At 63.6% G+C, this 21,377-nt stretch overlaps 8 protein-coding genes across 8 annotated transcripts in view; 4 read left to right on the top strand and 4 right to left on the bottom strand.

The window, feature by feature from the left end:
• MICPUCDRAFT_71044 (uncharacterized protein) overlaps positions 1-4,696 on the bottom strand; it is a gene marked incomplete at both ends in the record, with an annotated part of 5,495 nt that extends 799 nt beyond the window's left edge. Inside the window, 10 exons of the mRNA XM_003055798.1 lie at positions 92-264; positions 458-854; positions 1,030-1,630; positions 1,743-1,873; positions 2,078-2,294; positions 2,449-2,720; positions 2,907-3,089; positions 3,273-3,360; positions 3,548-4,119; positions 4,309-4,696. Of these exons, the coding sequence (XP_003055844.1) occupies positions 92-264; positions 458-854; positions 1,030-1,630; positions 1,743-1,873; positions 2,078-2,294; positions 2,449-2,720; positions 2,907-3,089; positions 3,273-3,360; positions 3,548-4,119; positions 4,309-4,696 (3,022 nt within the window). The remainder of the gene's footprint in view (positions 1-91; positions 265-457; positions 855-1,029; positions 1,631-1,742; positions 1,874-2,077; positions 2,295-2,448; positions 2,721-2,906; positions 3,090-3,272; positions 3,361-3,547; positions 4,120-4,308) is intronic.
• Positions 4,697-4,934: 238 nt separating this feature from the next.
• On the top strand, positions 4,935-7,771 carry MICPUCDRAFT_71043 (uncharacterized protein; the record flags this gene model as incomplete). The annotated part of the gene is made up of 6 exons (XM_003056191.1): positions 4,935-5,106; positions 5,291-5,497; positions 5,714-5,895; positions 6,115-6,765; positions 7,006-7,039; positions 7,146-7,771. 6 exons carry the CDS (start codon positions 4,935-4,937, stop codon positions 7,769-7,771), a joined length of 1,872 nt encoding a protein of 623 aa, XP_003056237.1.
• A 378-nt stretch (positions 7,772-8,149) lies between these two features.
• On the top strand, positions 8,150-11,517 carry MICPUCDRAFT_46471 (uncharacterized protein). The gene is made up of 3 exons (XM_003056190.1): positions 8,150-8,384; positions 8,479-10,613; positions 10,773-11,517. Exons 1-3 carry the CDS (start codon positions 8,232-8,234, stop codon positions 11,341-11,343), a joined length of 2,859 nt encoding a protein of 952 aa, XP_003056236.1. The 5' UTR covers positions 8,150-8,231; the 3' UTR covers positions 11,344-11,517.
• MICPUCDRAFT_55013 (uncharacterized protein) lies at positions 11,491-12,669 on the bottom strand. The gene is made up of 3 exons (XM_003055797.1): positions 12,268-12,669; positions 11,888-12,160; positions 11,491-11,703 (listed from the first exon to the last, which is right to left on the bottom strand). The coding sequence occupies exons 1-3, from the start codon at positions 12,640-12,642 to the stop codon at positions 11,536-11,538; spliced, it is 816 nt and encodes a 271-aa protein (XP_003055843.1). The 5' UTR covers positions 12,643-12,669; the 3' UTR covers positions 11,491-11,535.
• A 121-nt stretch (positions 12,670-12,790) lies between these two features.
• MICPUCDRAFT_55012 (uncharacterized protein) lies at positions 12,791-13,057 on the top strand (the record flags this gene model as incomplete). The annotated part of the gene is made up of 1 exon (XM_003056189.1): positions 12,791-13,057. The coding sequence occupies one exon, from the start codon at positions 12,791-12,793 to the stop codon at positions 13,055-13,057; it is 267 nt and encodes an 88-aa protein (XP_003056235.1).
• A 199-nt stretch (positions 13,058-13,256) lies between these two features.
• On the bottom strand, positions 13,257-14,655 carry MICPUCDRAFT_43891 (uncharacterized protein; the record flags this gene model as incomplete). The annotated part of the gene is made up of 4 exons (XM_003055796.1): positions 13,257-13,550; positions 13,948-13,992; positions 14,211-14,312; positions 14,560-14,655. The coding sequence occupies 4 exons, from the start codon at positions 14,653-14,655 to the stop codon at positions 13,257-13,259; spliced, it is 537 nt and encodes a 178-aa protein (XP_003055842.1).
• Positions 14,656-16,757: 2,102 nt separating this feature from the next.
• Positions 16,758-18,482, top strand: MICPUCDRAFT_2498 (uncharacterized protein; the record flags this gene model as incomplete). Its single annotated transcript, XM_003056188.1, has 5 exons — positions 16,758-16,968; positions 17,108-17,307; positions 17,467-17,713; positions 17,898-18,098; positions 18,283-18,482. Coding segments are annotated over 5 exons (1,059 nt in total), but the record flags the coding sequence as incomplete, so codon positions are not given.
• Positions 18,483-18,964: 482 nt separating this feature from the next.
• Positions 18,965-21,351, bottom strand: MICPUCDRAFT_55007 (uncharacterized protein). The gene is made up of 3 exons (XM_003055795.1): positions 20,939-21,351; positions 20,238-20,761; positions 18,965-20,067 (listed from the first exon to the last, which is right to left on the bottom strand). Exons 1-3 carry the CDS (start codon positions 21,128-21,130, stop codon positions 19,515-19,517), a joined length of 1,269 nt encoding a protein of 422 aa, XP_003055841.1. The 5' UTR covers positions 21,131-21,351; the 3' UTR covers positions 18,965-19,514.
• Positions 21,352-21,377: the final 26 nt, after the last annotated feature.

The raw sequence follows: 21,377 nt of genomic DNA, 5'->3' as shown, positions 1-21,377 counted from the left end.
GTCTGACCGCTTCCCATACGCTCCCGTTCGCGCGGTGAACGCCGTTCCTTAAGGACTTTCGCCCGGTCGCCGTCGTCGCCGTCGTCGTCGCCGCTCGCCGCGCGCCTCCTCCCCCCGATCGCGGTCGGCGCCGCCAGCGCCGCGGCCGCGTCCATCGCCTCCACCACCTCCCGCCCCAACGACGCGAGCAGCCGCGCATCCGCGCGCGACGGCTTGCGCGCGTCCAAAGCGTTCCCGAGCACGCGGTCGCTCACGTAGCCGCACCTGGTGGGTGGAGTTGATAGGCGTCAGATGGAGTTGATAGGCGTCAGTGGTGGAGTTGAAAGGCGCCGAGGTGTGTCGGGATTGAAACCAGCGAGGTGCGGGCGGAAAGAATCGCCGGGAAGAAAAGTCCTTAAGGATCGGCGTTCACCGCGCGAACGGGAGCGTATGGGAAGCGGTCAGACACCGAACGCACATCCGCCGGCGTCGCCGCGCCGCCCAAGTGTTAAACACCTCCGCGTTACCTCCGCCTCCAAATCCTCCCGCGTATCCCGTGTCCTTGCTCCACCCTGACAGGGTTCGCGCGAGGTCGCCCGCGGCGGAGACCGCGGCGGAGACGAGCGCGACGTTAGCGGGCGACGGCGCGCGGAAGCGATCGAACGCGTGGTCGACGCCGCCGAGCGCGTCGCACGACGCGAGGTACCTTTGCAGCGCGTTCTCGACCGTCATCGCGTGCGCGAGGTACGCGCTCGCGGTCTCTCCCGCGGTTCTTCTTCGCGTTCGCGTTCGCGTTCGCGCACTCGCGCGAGAGGCGTCGGTTGACGTTTCATCTTCCGGTGGCGACGCGTCCGACGCGTCCGACGCGCCGTCGCCTTTAAGGGTGAACGCGGGTGAACGAACGCGTCGGTCAATCGTGCGTCTCACCGGTCAAACGAAACGAAACGTACGTTGAAAGGGAAGCGCGGGCAAAGCGCGACGACGGACGGGGAAAGTCATCAAGAAACGGCGTTCACATCGCGAACGGGGTCGTATGGGAACCAGTCTCACCTTCGTCGCCGAAGGACACGGTGTAATCGAGCAGCCGCGAGAGATCCGCGCTCGCCTCGGCGGCGCACCCGCCGCCGTCCGCGGCGCCGCCGTGAAGCTCGTACCCGTGCGCGTCCGCGGCTTCGATCAGCCCTCTGACGCACGTGCTCACCGCCTTCGCTTTGCTCCAGCCTCTGCGTTTGCCTCGCGTGGAGAAGGTCACCGCGAGGACGCCGCCGTCGGCGACGGCGTGCCGCGAAAACACGTCCCAGAGCTGCTGCTCGCGTTGCGCGACGGCGCCGCAGTGGTCCAAGTACACGCAGTGAAGCGCCGTCGCGCACGGGGATCGCAGCGCCAACACGTCGCGCACGTCCGCGGCGAACGCCGTGCACTTCGAGGGCGACTTCGCTCGGAGTTCGCGGACGACGTGCGTGTGTTGGTTCGGCACGAAGATCGCGGCGGAGGGAAATCCGGACGCGCCGCGGGATTTCGCGCCGCGGGATGATTCGTCGGAGGATTCTCCGACGTTGTCGTCCACGTCAGCATCGTTCCCCTCCTCACGCGCCTCCTCCGCGTCCTCCCCGTCCCCGTCCCCCCCGTCCCCGTTCCCGTCACGAACGCCCTCGCCGACTTCCACGCTCCCGGTGACGTACGGCGACGTCACGACGACGCGTTCGCCGCCGTACGTGTCCTCAAAGTCGTACCGTCCGGTGCCGTCGAGAACGTCGTCCCACCGGTCGTCGTCGTCGTCTTGCGATCCGGATCCGGAGCCGGAGCCGGATCCCGAGCCAACTGAGCCGGACAATGACACGGACCCCCCGGACGCTGCCGACGCGCTGCCCCAATCGCCGCTTCGGAGGTGCACCTGCGCGCCGCGTCCTCCGTCGCCTTTAAGGGTGAACGCGGGTGAACGAACGAACGCGTCGGTCAATCGTGCGTCTCACCAGTCAAACGAAACGTACGTTGAAAGGGAAGCGCGGGCGAAGCGCGACGACGGGGAAAGTCCTTAAGAAACGGCGTTCACATCGCGAACGGGGTCGTATGGGAACCAGTGTGAGATAGAACGCACCTTTGCCGCCGCGCGGCGAATCCAGGCGCCACGTGTCGCCTCCCGAGTGGTGCCTCGTCGCGAAGGTGAACGCGGACGCGAGCGCGGTGGACGTCCGCGCGTCGCCGGCGTCCAAAATTAGCGCCGGCGCCGCGCTCGGTGGGACGTGGCGGTCCACCGCGGCGGCGGCGGCGGCGGCCGCGACCGCCGCGTTCGTCAGCGCCTTATCCGCGGCGGACTGCGACTCGGTCGCGTTGTTGAGTTGGTCGTTTCGCCGCTCCTGACGACAGGGCCATTCCATACAAAAACAGTTCACCGGTCAGTTGAAAGGGGACGCGATCAAGTGTTAAAACCGAGCGCTGGGTGAAAAACTTTTGTAATGTAGAACGCACCTGCGGCGCGACGTACGCGTCCGCGCGCCACCGGCACGAAAAGTTTCCGCGGTGCAATCCCTCGATGAATTCCCTCTCTCTCTTCTCCAACTCGCGCCGCACGCTCGCGACCGCGGCGCCGTCCTTCCTTCGAAGCGACGCCACGAGCGCGGCGGCGAGGACGACGGCGCCGTACCACGCGACGATGACCGAACGCGGCAGCCGCAGAAGCTGCTGCCCCGCGGAGAGACCGGTGAGATTCGACATCCCGTGAAGCCCGAACCCGCCGCAGACTGAGGGTCGTTCCATACGAGCGAAAGTCGGGGTGGAGTTGAAAGGCGTCAGAAGCGGAGTTGAAAGGCGTCGAGGTCGGGGATTGAAAGCGAGGGGTGGGCGGAGAGATGCGCCGGCAAAAGTCCTTAAGGATCGGCGTTCACCACGCGAACGCGGTCGTATGGGGACCAGTGTATAGAACGCGCCTGAGACGACGGTGAAGTAGAGCGCCGCGGCGACGATGCTAAACACGAGCGGCCGCGTCCACGCGTCGACGGCGAACGCAGCGGCGGCGTGCCGAGCCCCCGCGGCCGCCTCCGTGGCTTTCTTCAGACGCGCGAATCTCGCGTGCGCGTCCCCGTGTTTCTCCGCGGCGGCGACGCGCTCGGCTGCGGCGATCGATCGAGGGAAGACGCGCGTGACACGTGTCAGTCGCGCGTGCGTGTGATTGGTGGATATCATTCCCACGTGTCAAAACGTGAGGTTCATAACATAGCGCGGCGCGAAAGGAAAGAACGCCTTAAGAAACGACGATCGAGACGCGAACGGGGTCGTACGGGAAGCAGTCTCACCGCGTTCGCCGGAAGTCTTGGCCGTCGCCGGCGCGAGCGTCCGCGGCAGCGACGACGCGCGCAACCTCATCGCCGCGCGAAGCGCAAACTGAGGATCGTTCCGTACGAGCGAATGTCGGGGTGGAGTTGAAAGGCGTCAGATGGCGTTGAAAGGCGTCGAGGGCGGGTATTGAAAGCGGGGGGTGGGCGGAGAGACACGACGGCGAAAGTCCTTAAGGATCGGCGTTCACCACGCCGACGCGGTCGTATGGGGACCAGTGTGAGACAGAACGCACCTCAGCGGCCGCGGCGATCAGCGCGCCCGTGGTCGGCGCGACTAAGATGCCGATCAGCGCGCCCTCCGCGAGGCCCGCGAGGGCTTCCAACGCGGCGCGGTTGATCGCCGCGGCGGTGACTGTCGACGCCAGCTGTGCGCCGGTCGCGCCGACGCCGAAGAGCAAAACGTGCTTCGCCGCGGACCACAACGCCCACACGACGCCGCCGACGGCGATGAGCGCCCAGACGCTGCGCGCGAACCGCGGCGCGAGCCCCGCGCCCAAGTACGGAGGCCACCGCAGCCTTCGTCGTCGAAATCGAATTCGTTTAGTATCGTTCATCATCCCAGAGCGCCCCCTTCTCATGGCGCGGGACCCCGGCGGGAGCCACGCTTCGCCGTCGCCGTCGCCGTCGCCGTACGCGTACCCCGCGTAGTACCCTCCGGGTCCCGATTCCGATTCCGACGACGACGCGCGGTCGTCCGCCTCGACGACGATGGACGAGACGTCGTCGTCCCAGGAGTACCCGGTGGGCGCGTCGATGCGCACGGGCGCGTCGTCGCCCTTCGGGTCGAGGTACATTATTTTCATCTCTGAGGGTCGTTCTATACGAGCGAACGGCGGGGTGGAGTTGAAAGGCGTCAGAAGCGGAGTTGAAAGGCGTCGAGGGCGGGGATTGAAAGCGAGGGACCCTGGGCGGAGAGAAACGCCGGGAAAAGTCCTTAAGGATCGGCGTTCACCACGCCATCGCGGTCGTATGGGGACCAGTGTATAGAACGCGCCTCCGTCTCGCGCGCCGACGCCGTCCGCCTCCGCGTCTTTCTCGTCGTCGCGTCCCATCCCTCCGCGTCGTCCGACGCCGCGTCCGAAGAATCCGAACGCGCGCGCGCGGACGTCGCGCGCGAACCGCGGCGGCGGCGGCGGTTCGGATTCGGATTCGGACGCGGCGCGAACCCGTATCCGGTCGTCGTCGTCGTGAAATCGGACGAGGCGACGGGACGTCCCCTCGACGCGATGCTGGCGCTGGCGCTGGCGATCGCGCGCCGTCGTCGTCGTCGTCGCGGGCGCGCGGCGTCGCTGCCGCGACGCCGCGCGGTCGCGGCGGGGTCCCCCGCGGCGCGGAGGGACCGCCGCGAGCGCGACGGCGGTCGCGAGGACGGCGCGCGTCATCCCGCGACGCGCGGCGCGGAATGAGGTGACCTGAAATGAAGCCCTGTGGTGCGTTCTATACAAAAGTTTTTCACCCATCGCTCGGTTTCAACATTTGATCGCGTCCCGTTTCAACTGACCGGTAAACTTTTTTTGTATGGATTGGCAGTGACTCAGCGGTCGGCGCCGACTATAAGTTATAAGATAGGAGTAAAACTTGGGGCGCAGAAGTGTTCTCCGGGACGCCACGCAGAGGGGCATGCGCGCAGCGGGTGCTGGACCCGCGGCGGCGGCGGCGGCGCCCGCGCGCGCGCGCGCCCGCGCGCGCCTCCCACCGCGCCCGCGCGCCCGCCCGCGCGCGCGGCGGCGCCTCCGCGTCGCGCGCGCGTCGCTCGATCCGAGCGCGCTGTCCCAGATGCTCTCATCGTCAGGTGCGTTCTATACACTGGTCCCCATACGACCCCGTTGGCGTGGTGAACGCCGATCCTTAAGGACTTTGCCCGGCGCATCTCTCCGCCCACACCTCGCTTTCAATACCCGCCCTCGACGCCTTTCAACGCCATCTGACGCCTATGAACTCCACCCCGACATCGCTTTGTATGGAACGACCCTCAGACGTCGACGCGGCGGCGACGGCGACGAATGCGGCGGCGGCGTCCGTCCACCATCACGCCGCCGTCCTCCTCCCGCCGTCGACGCCGCCGCCGCTCGACGACCGCGCTGTTCTCGACGTCCAGCAGCTCGCGCGCGCGCTCCGCGACGCGATCGTGGACCAGCACACGGTGTGGTGGGCGATCGCGTCGCCGCTCTTCGCGCTTTCAGGTGCAGCATTCATTCTATACACTGGTCCCCATACGGCCGCGTCGGCGCGGTGAACGCCGTTTCATCCTTAAGGACTTTATCTCCCGGCGGATCTCTCCGCCCATCACCCCTCGCTGCTTTCAATCCCGAAACACCTCGGCGCCTTTCAACTCCGCTTCTGACGCCTTTGAACGCCTCCACCCCGATATCATCGCTCGTATGGACAATTACCCTCAGTGGCGCCGTACCTCGCGTTTCTGAATCGCGTCTGGGCGGCGCCGACGGCGACGGATGAGATGAAGGCGTCGTTCGCGACGCTGCTGCTGTTCGTCGTCGCGTCCATACCCGCGGAGGCGTACACGAGGGAGACGTACGGCGTCGTGCTGTCGAACATCGACGCGCTGCACTTTCTGATACAGGCGCGTTCTAGCTAGCTAGTATCAAACCGGTTCCCGTACGACCGCGTCGGCGCGGTGAACGCCGATCCTTAAGGACTTTACTTCCCGGCGTATCTCTCCGCCCATCACCCCTCGCTGCTTTCAATCCCGACCACCTCGACGCCTTTCAACTCCGCTTCTGACGCCTTTGAACGCCTCCACCCCGACATTCGTCGCTTCGCATGGACCTTCGACCCTCAGGCGGCGATATCGTTGACGAATCTGAGAATCATGCTCGCGTTTCGAGACGGGCTGCGGAGCGGGCCGCCGCCGAAAACGCCTCCGCTCGCGGTGGGTGCCGACTCGATGGCGGCGGGTGCCGACGCTATCGTCGCGATGAACTCCACCGAGGACGCGAGCCGGGGCCGCGACGGTTCGAACGCCGCCGAAGAGAGGGACTGGGACGGCGAAGGCTTCGACGGCGCCGCCGTCGGCGCGGCGTTCCGATCGATGGACTGGGGCGGCGGCGGCGACGGCGGCCTCGGGCGCGCCGCGTCGTCGCCGATCGTAGTAACCGTCACCACGGAGCAGTTACGACCTGGGATTCTCGTCGAAGCCGCCGCGGGGATCGGCCTCGTGGGGACGTTCGCGCTCATGGCGTTGGACTCGCGGTTGATCCCGGATCCCGCGTTCGACGGATCCGCGATCGACGCCGCCGCGCTCGCGAGCTTTCGCGACGCCGCCGACGCCGTCTCGCGCGCGCTCTCGCCGTCGTGGCTCCCGCCCGCGCCGGCGAACGCGCTGAGCGTGCCCACGTGGGGCGTGCACGTGTTTTCGCTCGTGGAGTGGCTCGTCGCGATGGGGCTCGTGTGGGACTACGCCGACGTCAGCGGCGAGCCGGGGTGGAGGAAGGTGAGACTGGTTCCCATACGACCCCGTTCTCGTGTTGATCGTCGTTTCTTAAGGAGTTCTGTGAGACCGCTTCCCGTACGACCTACCCCGTTCGTTCGCGCGGTGAACGCCGTTTCTTAAGGCGTACTTTCCTTTCCTTTCGCGCGCTGTGAACCTCACGTTCGTTTTGACACGTGGGAATGATATCCACCAATCACATGCACGCGCGACTGACACGTGTCTTCCCTCGGCCTATCACAGCTCACGTGGGGGATGTTGCCGTTGCACGCGAGCGGTAGGGTTTTTCTTTGCTCTCCCCTCCCTTCCATATTACAAAACGCTTTTCTTTCGTCTGTTCCGTCAGAAGTTGTTCTCGCGTGTCTGACTGTTTTTTTGTGCAGGCGTGTGCGCGGTTACGCAGCACTTCTTCTTCAACGGCGACGACCTCGAGTGGCTCGTCGCCGCGCAGGGCGCGCTGACGATGATCGGGAACGCGGGGATGTGTTACGCCGCGGTGGAACTGAGCGGCGGCGGCGGCGGCGGCGGCGGCGAGCGTCGGACGCCGGCGGCGGCGGCGGCGGCGGCGGCGACGTCGACGTCGAAATCGGCGTCGTGGTACGACTTCGACGTCGAAAACTTCGCGACGGTGTGGAAGGACGACTCCGACGCGACGTTCGCGGCGAAGATCGCGCTGCTGTCCCTCGTCGTCGCCGTCGTCGCGCGCGACGCCTCGCTCGCGTGCGGTCCCGCGTTCGACGTGAACGACGGCGGCGATTTGGTGTGGGCGCGCGCCGCCGTCGCCGCGGCGATGGTGTGCGCGCCGGCGTGTTTGAACGTCGCGAAGTGGGACGGACGCGGGAGGGCGCTCTCCCGCGGGGTGGACGTGGACGTGGACGTGGACGTGGACGTCGACGTCGTAGGGTTAGGGGGGTTAGGGTTTTTAGGGGGGGTAAAGGTGGGGGAGACGGAGAAGGACGCGGAGAAGACGGAGAAGGCGGAGAGGGAGGAGATGAAAGCGCCGAGGTGAGCGGGTCTGTTGGCGCGCGGCGGCGGCGGCGGCGGCGGCGGCGGCGGCGATCGTCCGGTGACTCGTGTGAGTAGTCTTTCACGTCATGATGCGTGTATTACAACGTATTTATTTCGCGCGTCACCGCGTGCGTGCTTTCGTCTCACGAGTCGAACGACGACGCAAAGCCTGAGCTGCCGTTGTTACTCACGTCGTCCTTGTAGGATATTTTCCAGATATTTTCAGTTGAATGGATAATATTTCTGGTTAATCTATGGGCAATCAGTCACAGATTAATACGTATTTTTTATACTCAAGTGTTGTGAAGGATCGACTTACCTTCGAAGGTATTGGTTAAATACGAAGGTATTTCAGTTCGCCCCTCGGTAACGCACAAGCGCGCGCGCGCAGGCCGGGCGCCGATTACCATAAATCTTCACGCGTGCGCGCGAAGTTCATCCTAACCTATACACGTCGCACGATGGGGTGGGTAAACGATGCGACAAACAAGTATGGAAAGCGCGCGAACAACGTGACCGTCGTCGTCGATCGCCACTTGCGATTGCGACACGCGATGAAGCACGCGTCGCAGCTCGTGTCCGCGCAAGCGGCGTACCTCGGGAACGTCTTCAAGGTGCGCTCGATCGTCCGTATCGAAAGTTCACGTCATCTGCCGCTCACTTTAATCCGAGGCCTAACCGTAAAGCTCCTAACCCGCCGTGCCACAGCTGACGTCGTCGTACGACGGCTCCAAAAACCATTGGGGAACGTGGTTCCTCGCGTGGTTGTACAGCGAAAGGCTTCTTTGTTTCTTCGGGCTGCTTCATTTCGTCGCGACGATGGCGGTGTGGTTTCACTTCGGTTACATTAAATTTCGAGCCGTGGAAGCCATCGTTCCGAATGGGGCGAACTTGTACTGGTGGAAGAGGCTCGTCCCACCGCTCGAATTCGGAGCGATGCACGCGATCTTACTCCAAATGGCTCTTCTCCCGTTGACGATGTGCCGGTACACGCTGACCAAGGCGTCCGAGAACAGCACGCTCGCGTCCATCATCCCGTTCAAGCGAATGACGCGAATGCACATACATTTGGGATACTGCATGATTGGCTTCGTGGCCGCGTCCACCGTGTTGTTCTTCATTTTCTTCGGGCAAGGGTGCGCGGATCAACACGCCGGCGACGAACCTTTGTCCGCGAGCGGAGAGAAGACGTTTTGCACGAAGATGCACGGTGAAATCATGCTCACCGGGTACGGCATCTTTGCCGCGCTCTTCCTCGTCGGCGTCACGTCGTATTTACGAAATAGGATCAAGTACGAATACTTTTACGCGATGCATCACTTTGTTTTCGTGATGTTCGCTCTCGCGATCGCGCACACGATCGATGACTTGAACCGGCGGGGGAAAGCGCGGTCGCAGACTTTTATTTGGTTCTCCGCCTCGCTCACGTGGTATGTCGCAGATCGAGTGTACATGTGGACGCAAATTCAACAGTGCCCCGTCGTCGAGTGGCGCGCGCTCGGGGGTGATCATCAGATCGCACGAGCGCCCGCGACGTCGTCAGATGACAAAAAGCAAAAAAAGAACAAGAAAAATGAGCCAGCGAACGACGCGACGAATTCCGAACCGTCAGACGCGCTTAAGAAGCGGCTCGCAGAGAATAAGGTGTTGATCCTTCGGCTTCGACGACCGCCGGATTTCGATTTTCAACCCGGGCAGTTCGCATACCTCCACGTCCCATCCATCGACAGGACGTATCACCCGTATAGCATCGCGTCCGCGCCTCAGGAAAACACCCTTGACTTTTACGTCGAAGTTGCCAAGTCGAAACCAGGGGCGAAAACTAAGACGTGGACAGAACAGTTGTGGGAGATAGCGAAGGGAAATCCAAAGCTCGCCGTGGAATCGTACGTCACCGTGCAAGGACCGTACGGCAGCGCGACATCATTGGGGGAGTATCGCAAGGTCCTTGCCGTCGGCAGTGGCACCGGGATCGTCCCTATGATAAGCATGATGAAGAGCGTATACTTTAAATTGTTCCAACGAAACGCGCAGATGCACCAGATGAATCAGACGCTCGCTACTCAAAAGGCGAAGGAGATACGAGGTTCCTACGAGGTGCGTCAGAAAACGTTGTGGCAACTCGTGAAACTTCTCGTCCTCGGCGACCCCGCGCTCAAGATCGGAAACGACGTCGCTCTTGAAAAACGCGCGCCCTTGAAGGAGTCCATGAAAAACATCGACGACGACGCGAAGATGATCATAAAGCAGGCGCAACTGGTATGGCGTTCGAGAAAAATCAAAGAAGCGGTGGATACGAAAAGGGCGAACCCGACGTCTAACGCAGTCATCAGAACCGAGGAAAGAATGCTTCTATCTTCCTCGAGCGCGCTTCTTTACTTCATCCCCCCAGTCATCGAGTTCACCGCGTCCATCTTCGCGGTGTCGTGGCGGATCCTCAATCACTCACACGGGATCGTAACGGACGACATGCAGAACATTTTACTGGTCCTCACGTGCATCGGCATTTCATTGCACGCGTTGTATTGGCTCACCCATGTCGGCATCAAGACGCCGTACTTCCTCGCCGACACCGTCATCGTCGGCGTCGGAATCTTGTCCGCCGTCGAGTGGGACCGTCTGGACGCGTTCGGGAAGTTTTCGTTGTACCAGTGTCTCGCGTTTCTCGGCTTAAGCCTCTATCGCTTCTACCGCCTTTGGTCGCACGCGACGCTCACGGGTCCCTACTCTCACCTACGCGGCTTACGACAACGCGCGATGGAGCTCGTCGGCGGCGGCGACTTACCGGATCAGTTTGAGCTCATCTTCGTTACCCGGTCCGCGCCGTTCGCGATGCATCTGTGGTGGGGATCCCCTCCCTTCCCCGTATCTTCCGCGGGCTCTGTATTCTGATCTCTGTCCGTTCCGTCTGTTTATACAACTCGCGTCGCGTTATGACTTGACAAACTACTCGGGCGTGTGCGTGACTGACTGTTTTTTTGTGCGGGTGACTCTAACGTCTGGGACGACCTCGAACGATGGTGGTCCGATCTCGAAACGATGTGGAAGGCGTACGCATCGAGGGTATCCAGCGTTCGCGTCTTTGTCACGGACAAAGACGAAGAAGCGGTTAAATTGCTTCAAAGTAAAGTAAAAGGAACGAGGCTCGAAGCCGCGGGCGCGCTCAAGGCTACGCGACCAGACTTCCAACAGATCATCAACGATATGATGATGGACACCGTGCATCGATCCATTTTGAACGGCACCGCCGGGTCCGTCGTCGCTCCGACGCTCGTGACCTTTTGCGGCGGATCCTTAGTTTCATCGCTCTTGAACAAGGCATGCCTTCGAACGATGTGCGGCGCGAAAGCGCTTAAAGGGGTCAAGCACCACAGCATCATCTTTCAGAGCGAAAACTACGGCATCACCACGCCGTCTTCGAAGATTCCGCGGTCCGCCCCGAAAAAGGAGCGGACAACGGAAAAGGACGCGTTGCAGGAGGCGCAGGCGAAGGAACACATTTCAAGTCAGGTCGAACGCATGGCGCGTTCCTCGTCGTATTACGCGCCAGACATCTACGCGCCCTCTTGTTGAGCGAAATTTTTTTGTATTGCTAATTTTTGTTTTGCTAATTTTTGTAATGATCGAGCGCGCCGCAATGGACGCGGGTGGTACGACTTCGAGGGTGTTTATGACTACTGAACAGGTGACGCGCAGAGAGCGTTTGCCATATACTGCCTTGTACACATGAAAATCAACTCGGAATATAACGCGCGAGTCACCGTCTCACCTCCCGAAGATGGACGCGCCGCCGCCGAAGTCTCTCCCGCGCGGCTTGGCCTCCTCCGCGACGCCCTCGCACCCGTCCTCCGCGGAGAGCCAAAACCCGCCTTGCATGTCCCGATGGAGGTAGAACCGGTGGTGCAACGTGAACGCGTCTTCGCCAAACTTTTGCTTAGGGTCGTTCCATACGAGCGAACGTCGGGGTGGAGTTGAAATGCGTCAGATGGCGTTGAAAGGCGTCGCGGTCGGGGATTGAAAGCGAGGGCTGGGCGCAGAGACACGCCGGGAAAAGTCCTTAAGGATCGGCGTTCACCACGCGAACGCGGTCGTATGGGGACCAGTGTACAGAACGCACCTTAAACCCCGCGAAGCCCTCCTCCGCGAAGACGTTCCCGTCGCGCCACCGCCGCTGCCGGTCGCTGAGCCAGCCCGCGTAGTCTTCGCGTTCGCCCGACGTCCACCCCTCCGGATCTTCTCCGTTCGCGAGAGAGAGATGAATCACCATGCTCACCCCGCCGCGCGCGCCGGTCACGCCGCGAATCTCTCTCCCGTGGAAGATCGTCGCGTCGTCCGCGCTCGCGTCTCGCGCGTACTCCGGCAGCGACGCCATCCGATGCGCGGTGTGCGGCTGCAGGTATGGGCGGAGAGAGACGATGGGAAAATTCCTTAAGGATCGGCGTTCACCACGCGAACGCGGTCGTATGGGAACCGGTGTGAAGGAGAACGCGCCTGCACGACCGGCTGCGCGGGATCGCTCTCGCCGTTCGCCGCGACCGTCGCGAGGTGCGATCGCAGCGCGTCGCTCAGGACGAGCCCGAACATCATCCCGCCGCAGAAGTTGAACGTCGCGCCCGGCGGGTGGTCGTGGAGGTCGACGAGGTACCGCGCGACGTTCGCGCCGTATCGCGTCTGACGCGCGTCGGCGGCGTACAGCTGCGTCGGCGTCGGCGCCCCGGGAAGCGATGACGGCGTCGTCGACGTCGACGTGGCCGCGGAGGCCGCGGAGGATGCCGCGGGCGGGTTCGACGACGCGGACGCGCGCGTGGCGCGCGCGCGCGCGCGCGCGCGATGGGGGAGGAGGGCGACGCGCGGGCCGGCGGTCGCGGACATGTCTGCGTGAGCGCGCGCGGGCGGGGACGGCGGAGTGGGGGGGAGCGGCGTGGTGACGCGTCGAAGTTCCAGACCAGAAGAAGATTTTTCTGCGTTGTCATCATCTGACGTCAGCACATCGCGCAGTGTGTCGCGCGCGCGGTCGCGCATGGTGGACAAGCGCGCGTTGCTCGCCGGCGGCATCGTCCTCTGGGCGGGCGCGCTGCAGCTCCACATGTGGTCGCTGACGTCCTCGGACGCGTTCAGGAAGTCCCCGATCGCGAGCTCGTCGTCGTGGTCGTGGTCATGGACGACGCCGTCGCTCTGGGGCGGACCCGGAGGAAGCGGCGACGGCGACGGCGGCGGGGAGAAGACGTCGTCGACGCCGCCGGGAAGGACGACGCGAGAGGCGGCGCGCGGAAGAGGAGATAGGTAGGCGATAGCGGCGAACAGCGAAGCGCGAGAGGCGAGGACGGGGAGGACGACCGAAGAGACGACGAGACGAGGCGCGTCGTGCGGCTGATCCTTCTGTAGATTCTTTTAGTTTGGAGATGTAAACGTATATACCTGTACACAATACACGGCGCCCACGTCGTCGTTCGTGGGCGCGAACAGAACAACAACACCTCGACGACTTAAATTTCGTCCTCGTCCGAAAACGCGAACTCGTCCACGACGGGGTAGTCCCCGCACGTCACGTTGCTCGGCCGCTGAAACGAGCCGTAGCCGTCGTCGCACTCGAAAAGTCGGACGCCGTTCTTCTTCACGGATCCGTCGTTCTTCCCCACGGGCTCGTCGAACTTGACGCCGATCCACCACCCCTTCGGGAGGCCGTCGACCTTATTCCCCACGAACATGACCTCGCCGCGCTTACCCCCGGGGTTGACCTCGCACCGATCGCCGACGCCGCACGTCGCCGCCTCCGCCGCCTGTCGCGTTCGAAGCGTTCAAAGAGTTAGTCGGTCGTCGAAAGGCGTCGTCGGGCGGGAGTCGTTGAAAGGCATCGATCGAGGCGCGCCGCGCGTCGGGGATCGATTGAAAGCGAAGCGAGTGGGGGCGGTGAACGGAGAGGAACGACACGACCGGCGGGCGGGGTCGTATGGGCATTTAGAGTCAAATGAATAAATGGACGCGCCTGGTGCTCGTCGTCCTCCGTCTTCTTCTGCGGGACCCAGACCTCGCCGCGCTTCTCCGCCATGTGCTTCTCCACGCACCACGTCGGGTCTTTCGCGAGCTGTAGGGTTATTAGGGGTAGGTTTATTAGGGTTAGGGTTAGGGTTCGGGGAAGGCGTCAGAGAGCGAGAGAACGCGAGTTCGTTCGACTACCTGCTCCATCTTCCACGCGCGGTACGTCCCCTCGCGCGCGTTGTACTTTAGGGCCATTCCATACGAAGCGATGTCGGGGTGGAGTTCATAGGCGTCAGATGGCGTTGAAAGGCGTCGAGGGCGGGGATTGAAACCGTGGTGTGGGCGGAGAGACACGACGGCAAAAGTCCTTAAGGATCGGCGTTCACCACGCGAACGCAGTCGTATGGGAACCAGTGTAAGATAGAACGCGCCTCCTCGGCGCTCATCTCGTACTTCTTCACCTTGCTCGTGTCCTCGAGCCATCCCCCCGCGGACGCGGAGTTCGCGTCGGTGTCCGTGATGTGGATCGTCCACCCGTCCTCGGGGGAGTAGTATCCGAGCATCTACACGAGGTCGAGGGAGGGTTCGGAGGAGTCGAAAGGCGTCAGTCAGACGGAGGGAGGGAGGAGTGGAAAGGCGTCGGGACTGATGAAACCAGCGAGGGGTAGTGGGCGGAGAGAAACACGCGCCACGCCGCGCCGGGAAAAGTCCTTAAGGATCGGCGTTCACCACGCGAACGCGGTCGTATGGGGACCAGCCAGCGTGAATACAATACGGACGCGCCTTCGCGTCGTCGTCCATGCGCGCGACGACGGCGCCGTCCCAATCTTTCAGCGAGAGGTTCATGGTGCTGACGTTGCTGCCCACGTGCGTCATGAGCTTCTCTTTCACGCGCAGGATCGTCATCTGCGTAGCGTTAGAAGGTAGAGTTATTAGAATTAGGGTTAGGGTTAGGGCTCGGGGTCGGGTCGGAGGAGAGACCGAGACCGAGACCGAGAAGAAGGCGCTGGAAGGCGCGGGAAGGAAGACGCGCGAGCGAACGAACGAACGATCGGATCGACCCGTCGATCGATCGGTCGCTTCCCCGCGGGGTCGAGCACGCACGTATCGGTCGAAGCGGATCTCCATGAACCGCGCTTGCAGGTTACTGTGCGTGACCATCAGCAGGAGCGTGCTGTCCGCCTTGTTCAGCGAACCGGAGTCGTGCGTGACGTAATCGCGCAGCGCGCTGAGCTCGGTGTTCTTAAAGTGCGGCGCTCCGTTCGTCATGATCGACGACGGACGGTGGACGACCGCCGGCCGTCGCGGTCGTGGATTCGAGGGGAGGAGCGCGCGAGCGTGCGTGCGAGCGCGGGCTCGATTCGACGCGGGCGGCGTGCGTGGGGACGTGCGCGCGTCGAGTGAAGAAGAAGGTGCCGAGATCATCATCGTTGACTGTTTCAAACGTTCGCGTTCAGACCACGATGACCGCGAGCGGGTGAGAAGAGGCGTCCCGCGGTCGGTGTGACGGACTTTGACCCCAGGGCTTGGCTTGAAGGTCGCGCGGTCTTCTGTTATTGAAAGGAAAAGTATTCGTTTTCATCGCGATCACGTAGACGAGTTGACTCTTCGGGCCATCTCGTACATCCCTCCTGACTGGTTCCCATACACGTGCGTGCGCGAGTACAGTACACATCGGCGCGGGTTTGGAGCGCCGCGAGAAACTAATTTAATAACTGATGGACGAATCCACATCGATCGCCACCGATCGATCGCGCGCGGTGTCGCACGCACGCATCGCCCCCCGACGCGATGGGTCCTAAGGGCAAGCGCCCCGCGGGTAACGACGCGGGCGACGCGCGCGCGAAGAAGAAGAAGCCCGCGACGACGACGCCGTCGCCGCCGAAGCCGCGGACGACGCGCGCCGCGGCGGCGAAAAAAGCGGCGGCCGGCGGCGGCAGCGGCGGAGGCGACGCGAAGAGGACGCATCAGAAGAAGAGATCGTCATCGCCGCGGTCGACCGAGAAGGGCGCGGCGGCGTTCTCGGACGATAACAAGACGTGGCTGAAGCCCGCGAAGAAGAAGCCCGCGAAGGCGGCGGCGGCGTCCGACGCCGCCGCCGGCGGCGGCGGCGCGGGGAAGAAGAAGAAGAAGAGCGGCGCGGCGATGGCGGCGACGCCGGCGAAGAAGTCGAAGAAGAAGCGCGACGCGTCGCCGTCCGACGACGACGACGACGTCTCGAGCGACCCCGAGTCCGAGTCGAGCTCCGAGGACGAGGAGCTCGACGTGGAGAAGAACCCCCGCGTCCGCGGCGGCGTCCGCGGCGACGGCGACGACTCCGACGGCGACGACGACGACGACTCCGACGACGACGACTCGGACGAGGAGACGGAGGAGGACGAGGACGAGGACGACGACTCGATGGAGGGCGTTATGAACAACAAGTCCCCGAAGAGCCTCCAGCTCGACGACGACTCCGACGACGAGGACGACGAGTTCGCCGGCCTCGGGGACGACTCCGAGGACGACGACGGCGACGAGCCGGAGCAGACGCCGCCGAACTTCGCGTCCCCGTCCGAGTCCGAGGAGGAGGGCGCGAGCGATTCGGAATCAGGTACGTTCTATACACTGGTCCCCATACGACCCCGTTGGCGTGGTGAACGCCGATCCTTAAAGACTTTTCCCGGCGCATCTCTCCGCCCACACCTCGCTTTCAATCCCCGCCCTCGACGCCTTTCAACTCCGCTGCTGACGCCTTTGAACTCCACCCCGACCCTCGACACTACTCAGATTCGGAATCGGAATCGGAATCGGCGTCGGCGTCGGATTCGGAGGACGAAGAGGCGCTGCTGCCGATCGAAAAGAAGGCGCGCAAGGAGGACGCGCGGCGACTCAAAGAAGCCGAGGACGCCGCCGCGGAGCAAGTCATGGACCTCAACGTCGAGGGCGACGACGACGACGACGACGACGACGACGCGTACAAACTCGAGCCGACGTCCGACGACGACGAAGGCGGCGACGGCGGCGCCGTCCCCGACTTACAACGCGTCCAGGCGAGGATCCAGGACGTCGTGCGCGTGTTACAGGACTTCAAGTCGCGCAGAGAGGAAGGAAGGTCGCGAGGGGAGTACGTCGACCGTCTCGTCGCGGACCTCGCGACGTATTACGGCTACAACACGTTTCTCACGAGGTACTTCATCGAGACGTTTTCAGTCGCGGAGACGATGGAGCTTCTGGAAGGTGCGTCGCGTCGCGTCCGGCGTCTGACTGCTTTCCATACGCGATTCGCCACGTCACCGCCACATCATCACATACGACCAATCCCGCGCTGACACGTCATCCAATCTCTCGTCCCTCCCTCCGCGCCTCCCTCCTCCAGCGAACGAGACGCAACGACCGGTGACGCTGCGGACGAACACCCTGAAGTGCCGCCGCCGCGAGCTCGCGGCGGCGCTCATCAACCGCGGCGTGAACTTGGACCCGATCGGGAAGTGGAGCAAGGTGGGTCTCCTCGTGTACGACAGCCGCGTTCCCATCGGCGCGACGCCGGAGTACATGGCGGGGCACTACATGCTTCAGGTGAGACTGCTTCCCATACGACCGCGTCGGCGTGGTGCACGCCGATCCTTAAGGACTTTTGTCGGCACATCTCTCCGCCCACCCCTCGCTTTCAATCCCCGACCGCGTTGCCTTTGAACTCCATCTGACGCCTTTCAACTCCACCCCGACATGCTTCAGTCGGCGTCGAGTTTTTTGCCGTGCATGGCGCTCGCGCCGCAAGACGGCGAGAGAGTGCTCGACATGGCCGCCGCGCCCGGAGGAAAGACCACGTACGTCGCCGCGCTGATGCGCAACACCGGGCAGATCTTCGCGAACGAATTTCAAAAGAAACGGCTGTCGAGCCTCGTCGCTAACTTGCAACGCATGGGGTGCACGAACGCCGTGGTGTGTAACTACGACGGGAGACAGCTCCCGAAAGTCTTGGGTGCGTTCTATACACTGGTTCCCATACGACCCCGTTCGCGTGGTGAACGCCGATCCTTAAGGACTTTTGCCGTCGTCTCTCTCCGCCCACCCCTCGCTTTCAATCCCCGCCCTCGACGCCTTTCAACTCCACCTGACGCCTTTCAACTCCACCCCGCCATCGCTTTGTATGGAACGACCCTTAGGACGCGTCGATCGCGTGTTGCTCGACGCGCCGTGCAGCGGCACGGGCGTCATCGCGAAGGACAGCAGCGTCAAGGTGAGCAAGAGCGAGGCGGACATCGCGAAGTGCGCGCACCTGCAGAAGGAGCTGCTCGTCGCCGCGGTGGACTGCTGCGACGCGACGTCAAAAACCGGCGGATACGTCGTGTATTCGACGTGTTCAGGTGCGTTCTTTACACCGGTCCCCATACGACCCCGTCCGCGTGGTGAACGCCGTTTCTGAAGGACTTCGCGCGGCGCTTCTCTACGCCCACGCCACGGTTTCAATCCCCACCCTCGACGCCTTTGAACTCCACCTGACGCCTTTGAACTCCACCCCGACGTTCGCTCGTATGGAACGACCCTCAGTGACGGTTGAAGAGAACGAAGCCGTCGTGGATTATCTCCTGAAGAAGCGCGACGTCAAGCTGGTATCGACGGGCTTGGAGTTTGGCAGGGAAGCGTTCGCGAGCTACCGCGGGAAGAACTTTCACCCGAGCGTGACCAAGGCGCGTCGGTTTTACCCGCACGTGCACAACATGGACGGCTTCTTCGTGGCGAAGATTAAAAAGTTGTCCAACAAGACGGCGCCCGCGGGCGGCGGCGGCGGCGGCGGCGGCGGCGACGCGGTGGACGACAGGCTGGTGGACGACGTCTCCGAGGACGTCTCAGAGGACGACGCCGACGACGACGCGAAGGCGGCGGGCGGGGGCGAGAAAAAGGGGAAGAAGGTCGGCGGCGGGGATCGAACCGGCGGCGACGGGTACGGCGTCGGCGTCGGCGTGGACGACGAGCCGAAAAAGAAGAAGGAGAAGTCCTGGGTGAAGGCTGCGAAGGCGGAGTTCGAGGCGGAGCAGCGCGCGAAGACGACGAAGACGACGACGACGACGACGAAGACGACGACGAAGACGACGGAAGGAGGGAAGGGCGCGGGGGGGAAAGACGCGAAGGGGGGCGGAGAGGAGAGGAAGACGCCGGGTAAGGTCAAGGAGAAAAAAGCGAAGAAGGCGGCGAAGAAGTGAGAGTCGAATCGGTCATCTCTCGAGCTCTGTTTTCTTCTCTCTAATACTTCGTTCGGATAATAATTACAATATCGCGCGCGATCAAGCAATCAACTCTCTGCTACGTACACGTTCTGTGTGTGCTATCGTCCGCGTCGCTTCGCCGCCGATCGTTTCTTTCGGCCTCAAAGGGACGCGACGTTTTATTTTTTTCTCCATTTTTTTCCTCCTCCTCCTCCTTCAGACGCGCCAAAGAACGCGCGGGTCGCGTACGTGAACGCGTCGCAATCGGCCGCGCGCCTCGCATGTTGGCAACATGCGTTTAAGCGCGCGCGGCGTCACCGGCGACGCGTCGTTCTACGTCCGCGCCCGCGGAGTGTTCCGTTCCGTTCCGTTCGGTTCCGTTCCGTTCCGTTCGTTCGGAGAGACGACTGGTTCCCATACGACCCCGTTCGCGTGGTGAACGCCGATCCTTAAGGACTTTGCCCGTCGTCTCTCTCCGCCCACCGTTCTGTTTTCGTTCGGAACATACAGAACGGAAACAGGAACGCTCGCTCTCGTTCGTTCGCGCGTCTCGCCGCCGCGCTTTGGCGTGTCTCTCTAATTCGCCAGTCCCGGTCCCGGCTCCTTCGCGGTCGTCTTCGGCTTCTTCGCGCGCGGCGGCGACGTCGGCGCTTCGCCCTCGTCGTCTTTCGCACCGCCGCCGCCGCCGCCGGCGGCGGCGGCGCCGGACGACGACGCGTCCTCCGACGAACTCGCCACCGCGTTCTTCTCGCCGTACGTCCACTGATCGAACGCCTGCCACCCCGGTCGCGCGTACAGACCCTCCGCGGTCAAGCACCCCACGGAGCTCCCTTTCGGCGGCTTCTGACGCATCGACTCGAGCCTCAGCTCGGAGTGCTTCCCGCATCCGTACATCCGCTCGCCGTTTTCGTCGAACGGCTTGTACCCGCGTTTGCACACCGCGAACCCGAGCTCCGTGGCTTTCGAACCCCCGACTTCGCTGCTCTCGCCCCAGCGCTTCATCGCATCGATCACCGCCTGCCCTTGCCGTCCGCTCTTCCCGCCCTGGCCCTCGTAGTACCCGTAGAGCTCCGACGAGACGCCGCCGACGGGGTAGCCGCAGATGAATCCAAACGGCACGTCCTTCGTCCTGCGATCGGATCGGGAGGTGGCGGGAAGGGATGTGATTGGTTAGTTTTTTAAAATGTAATGATGACGTGGACGTTTCAGTGGACGAGAGGGCTCCTCGCTCCGGGAAAAGAAAAGAAAGTAATGAGGAAGGCGTCTCACCTCGACGAAGCGTACATGGCTCAACACGACGGCAAGATCCCCGGGTCTTGCCCGTGGTTCGCGTCCTCCATCACCTCTCTCGCGCAGTTCGAGACGTCGCGGCGCGACCGCGATTGGCGCATCGGCGCGCAGTTGAACTCCTGGTGCAGCCGCCGCGCCACCTCTTCGTCCGTCTCTTCTCTCGGTTCGCCGCCGCCGCCTCCGTCTCCGCCGTCGCCGTCGCCGCCGCCGCTCTTACCCGCGAGGGCGGCGGCCGCGGAGGAGGTCGACGTCTTCGGCTTCGGGCTCGGCCGCGGCGCTTTCGGCTTCGGCGACTTGTTCGCGGCGTCGCGCTCGCGCTGCAGCTCGCGCGCCAGTCTCGCCGGGTCCGGTTGGAAGACGTCCTCGGTGAATTTTCGCTTCGACGCCGCGATGCCCGTCGCCGCCACCGCCGCCGCGGCGAGCGACGGCGAAAACGGCGAGCGCGGGGCCGTTACGTTTTCCGTTACCGCGGTCACGTCGCACTCCGGCTGCTCGAGCTTCGGGCCCAAGATTTTCGTCTTCAGGCTCGGGAACTGATTCACCGCGCGGAGTTGAAAGGCGTCAGAAGCGGAGTTGAAAGGCGTCCCGGTGTGTCGGGATTGAAAGCAGCGAGGGGTGGGCGGAGAGAAACGCCAGGAAGTAAAGTCCTTAAGAAACGGCGTTCACCACGCGAACGCGGTCGTATGGGGACCAGTGCGAGGAGAACGCACCTGGTTCACCGCGCTGGACGACGGCGAGCGTTCGATCGGCCCGGGGCTCTCGCGGAGCGGCGGCGTCGTCGACTTGGGCGAGCCGGGCGGGGACGACGCGCGCGCCGCGGACGCCGCGTCCCGCTCGGGTTTAATCGCCAGGGAGGGGTCGTTGTCCGCGAGCCATTGCTTCAGCTTGTGCTTGATCGGCATCGCGCGCGCGGTCGCCGCTCGACGATCCGAATCGATCGGCGGATCGGCTTTCGGATCGCGAGAGTCGAGAATCGAGATCGCGCGACGACCGAGGACGCGGCGACGCGATCGATCCGTCGTCCGCGGTCGCGGGCGCGAGGGAACGACGCCGGCCGCCGCGACGGAACGGACGCGCGCGACTCCTCGCGCGAGGAGAGGGGCGTTTCCGCGCGCGCGGGCGGCGGCGCGGCGGGGGGGGGGGGGTGGG

Source organism: Micromonas pusilla (genome assembly GCF_000151265.4).
Source record: "Micromonas pusilla CCMP1545 genomic scaffold MICPUCscaffold_2, whole genome shotgun sequence".
NCBI lineage: Eukaryota > Viridiplantae > Chlorophyta > Mamiellophyceae > Mamiellales > Mamiellaceae > Micromonas > Micromonas pusilla.
Note: the sequence above shows the minus strand (reverse complement) of the source record. Positions and strands in the feature narration are given on the sequence as shown.